The sequence below is a fragment of the Hyperolius riggenbachi genome, chromosome 4, assembly GCF_040937935.1.
Source record: "Hyperolius riggenbachi isolate aHypRig1 chromosome 4, aHypRig1.pri, whole genome shotgun sequence".
NCBI lineage: Eukaryota > Metazoa > Chordata > Amphibia > Anura > Hyperoliidae > Hyperolius > Hyperolius riggenbachi.
This window is the reverse complement of record NC_090649.1, coordinates 412,066,469-412,074,713: the sequence shown is the minus strand read 5'-3', so window position 1 is coordinate 412,074,713 and position 8,245 is coordinate 412,066,469. Positions and strand designations below refer to the sequence as shown.

General features: G+C 44.3%; 1 protein-coding gene across 3 annotated transcripts in view; it reads right to left on the bottom strand.

Moving 5' to 3' along the window:
* Positions 1 to 7,872, bottom strand: part of UGP2 (UDP-glucose pyrophosphorylase 2) — a 177,762-nt gene extending 169,890 nt beyond the window's left edge. The window contains exon 1 of one of the 3 annotated variants that reach the window (XM_068232360.1): positions 7,720 to 7,872. Coding sequence is in view for 1 of the 3 variants with exons in the window: in XM_068232359.1 (XP_068088460.1) it covers positions 362 to 380 (19 nt within the window). In the remaining 2 variants the exon portion in view is untranslated. Of the gene's footprint in view, positions 1 to 361; positions 708 to 7,445; positions 7,534 to 7,719 lie in introns of those variants that run through there. The other 2 variants (XM_068232362.1, XM_068232359.1) reach the window with 2 other exon arrangements.
* Between the last annotated feature and the right edge of the window lie 373 nt (positions 7,873 to 8,245).

The window sequence follows — 8,245 nt, the reverse complement described above, 5'->3', positions numbered from 1 at the left end:
GAATCAGCAATCGCCAGTGTACTTCACCGAGTCCTGATGCTGCCTAAAGTGAAGCAGCACCGTGCCTGGGATATGCCTCTGCCTCCCCTATCCTATATGACCCTCTCAGCACTGAACAGACACCATTCTGTATGCCATACCAATCACTCCTCAATTGCTTATTACAGAGCGATCCAAAGGTAGTTATAGCAAAGCTGGAAAAATGTCCTCTTAACCCATCTACTACTAGTGGGTAGCAATGCATTGCCCTGCAATGTGTCCTTGATCACTGCACAGAAAGAAAAATATGACATGGACAGCACAAGATCATAAGCCCACAACTACAGAGGAGGATAAAGAAAAAAAAAATCAATCTACTTACCTTTTGCATATGAAGACATCTTTGCAAGAAATAGCAGCTACCAGAGGACTGGTTTGTACACAGCAAGGGATAAAAAAAAAAAAAAAAACACTGTCCTTCCTGGTATGTATTTGTGGCACTTCTGTGAGGTTTGATTCAGTGAGAAAGTGGCATTTATCAGCAAGCGTTAATGTCAGCCTTCCACATAGGAAGTAGGAAAAGCAAATTCCTGTACTGGGTAGTGAGCAGAGCTCTCCTCCCCCACTGACAGGGAAAGTTAGAAACACTAATTACTGAACGAGCTAGCAGGCTCTGATGCCTCCACTAGGTGCCCTCCTGCATACAACAGCACCTTTTTACATACACTGGCTAGGGGTGAAAACTCGACATTTCATCAATGGGGGTGGGCGTGGCTGTGATGGCATATGACAAGCCCTCTTCCCAGAGGAGGCCAGTCTTGTAGTGCACGTAGTCTCTCCCCTCCTCTCTGGGCTGATGAGTAATTGTTAACCTGTTCAGTGCTGGGCATCAGCCCTGCAAAGGCATAGAGGTGCGAGAGGACCATCGTACAGATCACTGCCACGCAAGGGCACTTCATGGGGTGTCAGATCAGATCAGACACAGTACAAGCACAGCAATGGCATTTCCACTCCTCCTCCTTCTGAGCCAATCCTCACTAACACCCACCCTCCACCAGCCAACCACAGTCACACACATGCCAGAGGAGGCTTCTTCTCAGCACTGTGCTCCATGGAGCAGCTAGCAACGCTCACATACACACTGCCGTCATTTGCTGCATGGCAGCTGTCACTCTGCACAGGAGACAGTGGCAGGCAGAGAGGGGGATGACAACAACGCCAATCTCCAGAAATCTGTCAACTGGCGTGGCCTCTAAAGCACCAGTGCAACATAATTGCACTCAGGTGCCCACTCATTCTGATCTGAATTTTTTTACAATCTCTTTTTTCAGCAATAATCTTTAGCAAGAAAGTGGTGATGGCCATATTCTTAAAGGGGCTCTGAGCTAATCACCGCCTTACAAAATTGACAAATAATATTCACTACACTGAAAATGCTATATCAATGGAGCAGTGAGGAAACTGCAGTGTTTTTTTTTTTTTTCTATCATTCCAAAAACTCATTTGCCACTTTTGAATGAGGATCACGACTTTGGGCTTGTTCACATCTACGGCGTTTTTGCATTTTTTTGAAAATCGTCCAAAAAGCGATTGTGCAATGATTACCTATGTAAGTGTTCACATCTGAGCGGTTCGATTCCAATCCGCTCAACAAAGCGCTGCCTGTACCATTTTTGGGGCGATTTGCCTATAATGGCAGGTATAGGGAAGCGCAAAACGCCTGATAAAGCACTTGGTATAGCGATTTTCCCCAGTGCTTTTAAGAATAAATACATTCTATTTATTATTTTCCGGGTCAAAGCATTCGCTTGCGTCAGGAAGTGAAAAACAAATCGCTCTGCAAAAACTCTTTGAATAGCGTTTTACACAAGATCGCAAAATGCAAGTAAGCGCCAGGGGGGGGGGGGGGGAATTGTACAAAAAAAAATTCAAAAATCGATGGCGTTGAAGTTAGTGGATTTCTAGGCTGACACTGGGGTATTGCGATACCCTGTAAAAAGCAGGATCGCAATTCAGGGGAACAGAGTTGGGCCCCTTTTCCACTACAAGCACGATCACTGAGTTTAGGATCGCGCATGCTGCCTTTTCCACTCAACGGCAGAATTACACAAGCCTATGATTGCATTCTGGGAATAAAACTGCACGCACTGGTGGGAAATTAGCACCGCTATTTAAGGCTTTAATCCGCTTTCTGAAGTGGAGCGCAGCTAGTGGAAAAAGGACCTTCACAGATTGCCCACCAAGCTCATGGTGAACCAGAACTGCTAGGAGTGTGTAAGGGCTAAAATGGATCTCTCTGGGTGTTTCAAGTCCTACCACATAGAGCCACAATAATCCATGCCAAGCACTGAGGACCAACCAGTCTGAAACAGTCTGTATGCATGTTGGATTGTTGTGGCTCTTTTCAATAAAAAAAAAAAAAAAGCTCACATCATTGCATTCCAGCAGTTCTGGAGGTGTGGTTAGCTTCCAGGGACAACAAGGTGACAATTTGCATACTCAGCAGTGATGCATTGTGGGAGACCTCATATACTCACTTCAACCTTAATTATGGCAAATATCTTCTGTTTTAAGAAGGCAAATTTGTTTTAAAGGGACCCTGAGCAGTACTTTAAATCAAAAATTTCACTTACCTGTGGCTTCCTCCAGCCCACCGTAGACCGCATCCTCCAGGCTCTTCTCCGGGTTCCGCTGGCTGGTCCATTACCAGCGACAACCAGGCCGGATGTCAGGCCGACACTTCCTGGATCTGAATGCTTGGCGTCATCATGGCGGCCGGCGTGACAGTACTGCGCATGCGCGGTTTTCTAACTCTGAACAGCGCATGCGCAGGACTGTCACGCCGGTTGCCAGGAAGTGCCCAGGTGTCGCCGGTAACGGAGAATGGATCCGCTAGGGAGACCCAGAGAAGTGCCAGGAGGATGCCGGGGGACCTCGTGGCCTACGGTGGGAAGGAGGTAAGTGAATTTTTTTGATTTAAAGTACTGTTCAGGTTCCTTTTAAACTAGGGTAGAAGTCACATGGTGCGGTAAATGTGTGCTGTGACGCATACAGTGAAGTATACATGAAAAATATGCTTCACTGCAACTGTACACATTGTACACACCGCACATCATGCCAACGGATTCTGTTGCACAGCACTGCCAACACCCCGATGTGAACTTACCATTATAATATAAATGCATTACATCAACAACGCAATTATATTATCTGACAACGCACCGCAACGCCCCAGTCTGAACCTAGATTTAGGGTGTGTTCACACTGCATCAGTCGACATGCATAATAATTCTGCAACACAACTGACTGCCCATACAATTCTCTAGGCCTGTTCACAGCACTGCATTGTAACGGGTCGCTTTATTCTAACTCACTGCATGCAGACTTTGAACAAATGTGTATGGTAAAGCACACTTGAAGTTCACACACATAATAATAGTAAAATGCCAAGGCATTTTTACGCAAGTTTGGCGGAGCTATGCCCCAGATCCCTGCTGATACAGGACTACGGCAAGACTCCCTACTAACATAACTTGCTGGGACTTTCACTTCGCTTTCGAAGGGATGCTTAGTGATTGTACCTACTGCTCACCAAGCATCCCCTGCCACCAAAACCACACATTAATGAGTCAAATAGCTCAATGCAATTGCAAGTGATTGGCTGGTGGTTCTGTGCCAAATAAAACCTTCTGAAGTGACCAAGACACAACAGTTACTTTAGGGCCGGTTCACACGGACGCTTGGCGGCGATTACCGCTAAGCGTCCAGGACTCGTCGGCTAAACGTTCCCATTCAAGTGAATATGAATGTTTAGCATCGCGCGTTTACCGCGTTCCGATCCCGATTTACCACGTTGTTTCAGGCGACCCTAGAAGCCGCATGCTGCTTCTAAAGTCGATCCACCACCGCATCTTCATGTCCTCTTGCGGGGAGGTAAACCGACGATCATGACAAGACGCCGACAATCGCCGCAGAAAGCCTGGAGCTGCCCCCGAACATGACGACGCAGAACAGAAGGCTGGAGGAAGCCGCCAACCGACCCTTCGACAGCTAGCTTGACATCCCCACCACTCCCTACTGGAGTAAGTAGGCACTGGGAAATGAGCACTTTATAATCTGCCATTAAGAAAATAAAGACTATAAACACCGGTATCATCTAAGAAGCAGTCATGATACCACTTGCATCTTTCCACACACAGATCACAGCCCCTCCCATAAAGCAAGGTGTGAGTGCTCCATCTTTAGCCCTGGATGACACAGTCCTCTTTCAGCACAAGAAACAGGATCGGAGAAAGCCAGGGACTATAGACACATTAGGCTAGTTTAGGGGGCCCAGCAGGAAACCTCATAAGGAAATTCCGCTAATGTGACTGGGTGGACAACACCCTCTTGAACTTCTAGGTATCAGATAGGTTATAGTAAATTACTTCCACACTATTTGACCAATCACAACGCTTTGTGCTGTAGAGTGCTATGATTGAGAACTGTTCTCTATGAGATTTCCTGCTGGGTCCCCTAAAGTAGACTTGTGCCGAGTTATGTTAATGTCATCGGCCACCTCTAGAAATAAACTGACAGCAGTAAACACACTACACCATTTTTTCTCAATTCTTCTGACCAGATCATCAAGCAGATCAGACTATAAGATGATGGAACCAAAATATGTGGAAAGCTTTTTTTTTTTTTTTTTTTGCAAGTACACTAATTACAGTTTATAGCTTAGATGCAAGAAAAACTGACTGTCACAATGCTGAAAAATTATCTACACGTTACACAGCATCTATTAATACTTGTTACTACCAAACACAACAGTGCTAACTAAAAGAAAAAAAAAAGTGCAAGCAAACAATGGTCATAAAAAGTCACATTTCACACCTTATTTCTACAGAGTACTATTAGGGCCCATTTCCACTATCGCGAATTTGCATGCGTTTTTCCGCATGCAAATTCGCATAGCAATACAAGTGAATGGGACTGTTTCCACTTGTCAGGATTCCTTTGCGTTTTTCTGTGCAGAAATAATTCGCATGGCAGAGCCATCAGAATTCGCATACCGCATACCGTTATGCGAATCGCATACAATGTATTTAATAGGAAATTCGCATGAGGTTTGAGTATACGAATTTTCATGCGAATTCGCATAGAAACAATGGAAAAGCACACCAGCACTGCCATGGTTAAAATTGCATGCATCGTCATCCATGCGAATTCGCATGAAAATTCACATGGACCCGCATGCGAAATTCGCATCCGCATGCACATTTTTACCGTGGCGATTCGCACAAGTGGAAATGCAGCCTTACAGACAGTAAGCCAAAACAAGGGGAAGGGTGCAGCTGTTCCCCAGTCACCAATCAGAATTCACATATCCTGTTCCCCAGTCACCAATCAGAATTAACCTTTCTTTCTGTATATTGACAACACAGACTTTTTCCCCCACTTTGTACACACCAACCAATACTAATACCAGAAGGTACAGTACAAGCATCATGCAGCAAGTTCCATCTTTACATCAAGGGCAAAGAGAAGAAAAATGAAGGGACCTGGATTAAGGCCTTGTTTACATTGCAGGCGTTTTTGTTAAATTTTAAGAGCGGGTGATTTTCAAAATGGCCCTGAAAGCGCTTGTGCAATGACTCTCTATGAGAGAGTTCATATCAGAGCGGTTCGTTTGCGATCCATTTTTGAGGCGATTTGCCTCAATGGAAGGTATAGGAAAAACGCAAAACGCTCACAAAATCGCTTTGGCAAGTGATTGTGTGAGCGTTTTTTAAACATACATTGTATTTATTGTTTCCGAATTTTTTTCTGGATCAAAAGATGGAAGCGCTCTGCAAAAGCGCTTACAAAAACGCCCACAAAAACGAGCAAATGCGCAGAAAATCACCGGAAGACGCTTTAAAAAAAACACGGAAAAAAAAGCCCACCGCGGGCAGACACGCAAACCGAACGCAATGTGAACAAGGCCTTACAGAGTGCAAGAAAAATCTGAAATGCTTTGAATTGACCTTTTACAGTGCCTTCTGGGAAGGGGTAAAGGGCTCACTATGAACTCTTGATTCATCAGTGAAGGTTTATTTTAAGAAAGGCACGCTATTCTGGAGCGATCTGATACCATGATGGCTGCTTACAGGCAGAGCTTTGCAGCACACCGTGACCTTGAACAGGACATAGCAGAGCTACATTCATCCTGTACCACAAGCAATGCATGCCACTATCCAATCCATCCAACCGAGAAAAAACTCATTCCAGAACGTATACAATTGAATAGTGTGCATTCCAAGAGCTTGCAATTTGCTTTATCACATAGTGATTGCTATGCAACTGTACAACCCCAATCTGTCCTTCCATATGTATGTAGTATGACAAAAGTGTTAAATAGCATAATCTGTCAACCTTTATGGTGGCCATTACAGATATGATTTTAAAAGCAAGTTTCCAGGTTTTGGGGTTTTTTTTGTCTAAAATAAACAGAATCAGAGGAGGCTAAACCAAATATTTGCATGGAGCTAATCAGATTTTGGGTGCAAATGATTAACCAACTGTTTGACTGAGGTCACATCAAGCTGTCCGTTGAATTCCTTCTGAAATCTGATCAACTCTGTGCAAAGTTCAAGTTCTAGTCCCCATATGGAAAGTTGAATGGAAAGGTCATCTCAGTGACAGACTGAACAAATTATACAATCAGGAGTCCCTATGTAATCTCATTACAGATTTATTGTTTTTCAAACTATGTCAATTGTCTGCTTGTTCTCATGAGGAAAAGTGTTCAATGTTGATGAAGTGGAGATCTGCATTTTAATCATTTCAATCATGGTTTTGTGAAAAAGACCAGATTGTACTTGTATTGCCATTGCCAATATATACTACATAGATGTGGGAAGACGAATCAAGTTGTGTGCATGAAAAAGGGGCGCAAGGAAATGTGGGCGCCAAATTTCAGCTAGTAGAATATCAGTAAAATTTAGATATTCTATGCTTTAAAAGTGAAAATGATCACAGTAATATATTGGTAAATATTACATGACTGACCTACAGATCTTCAACTGATGTACTACTACAAATCCCAGCAATGCTTACCAGGGACATGTTGGGACAAGCCAGTCCCTTGAAATGTAGTACTACAAATCCCAGCAATGCTTACCCAGGGACATGTTGGGACAAGTCAGTCCCTAGAAATGTAGTACTACAAATCCCAGTAATGCTTACCAGGGACATGTTGGGATAAGCCAGCCCCTTGAAATGTAGTACTACAAATCCCAGCAGCTCTTACCAGGGACATGTTGGGACAAGCCAGGCCCTTGAAATGTAGTACTACAAATCCCAGCAATGCTTACCCAGGGACATGTTGGGACAAACCAGCCCCTTGAAATGTAGCACTACAAATCCCAGCAATGCTTAACAGGGACATGTTAGGTCAAGCCAGCCCCTTGAAATGTAGTACTACAAATCCCAGCAATGCTTACCAGGAATATGTTGGGACAAGCCGGTCCCTTGTATCCAATTACTTGTGGAGTGGCTGAGTCATACTGATGTGTATAATGTGTAGATAGCAACCGCAGCGTCACACCCACACTGCAGCTATTATTATTATGCATGCAAACATAGAGGGACTGCTGCTGCCATTGGAACGTGCACGTATGCATGCGGCTGTGTGAGGCAGCACAGCCTGACGGGGCGACAGCTCTGCAGCAGCCCCATATAAGACATGCAGCGGCCACTTTGACCACTCATACGCACCTGATAAAAAGAACAGCTATTGACAGGCCAAGGAGCCCTATACTGAATGCTGAAGCACTTCCGACACCCGCTGACATCACACAGCATTCCAGCCCTCACTGACAGTCCCGCGATAAAGCTGTCCTCTTTCCACCATCCATTTTTGTGAAGTCCTTTGCTGGCGATTACTGAATGAATCGATGGGAAAATGGCTGCCGGCCCACCACGTGAGAGAAGAGATTCTCTTGCGTATTTGCTTTCCAGGGATAATCCCTCGAAATAATCAGAACAGCCTATGGACTTGTGTTCCTACCGAAACTGCACAGGAAAGCAGAGAAAAATACATTTATGCATTTTTACTTCAATTTTCCATGAATGATGTGCATTTGTGGTTTAGTCCAAAATACTATACTGTACCAGTCAATTAACCACATGCATTGAATTACACTCACCAAAAAAGATTGAGATATTCTTTTTTTACAGTGGCACTGGCACTATTATTGCAGGTGTTGAACAGTAGGTGTCTACCAGTCACACTCTGTGAGTT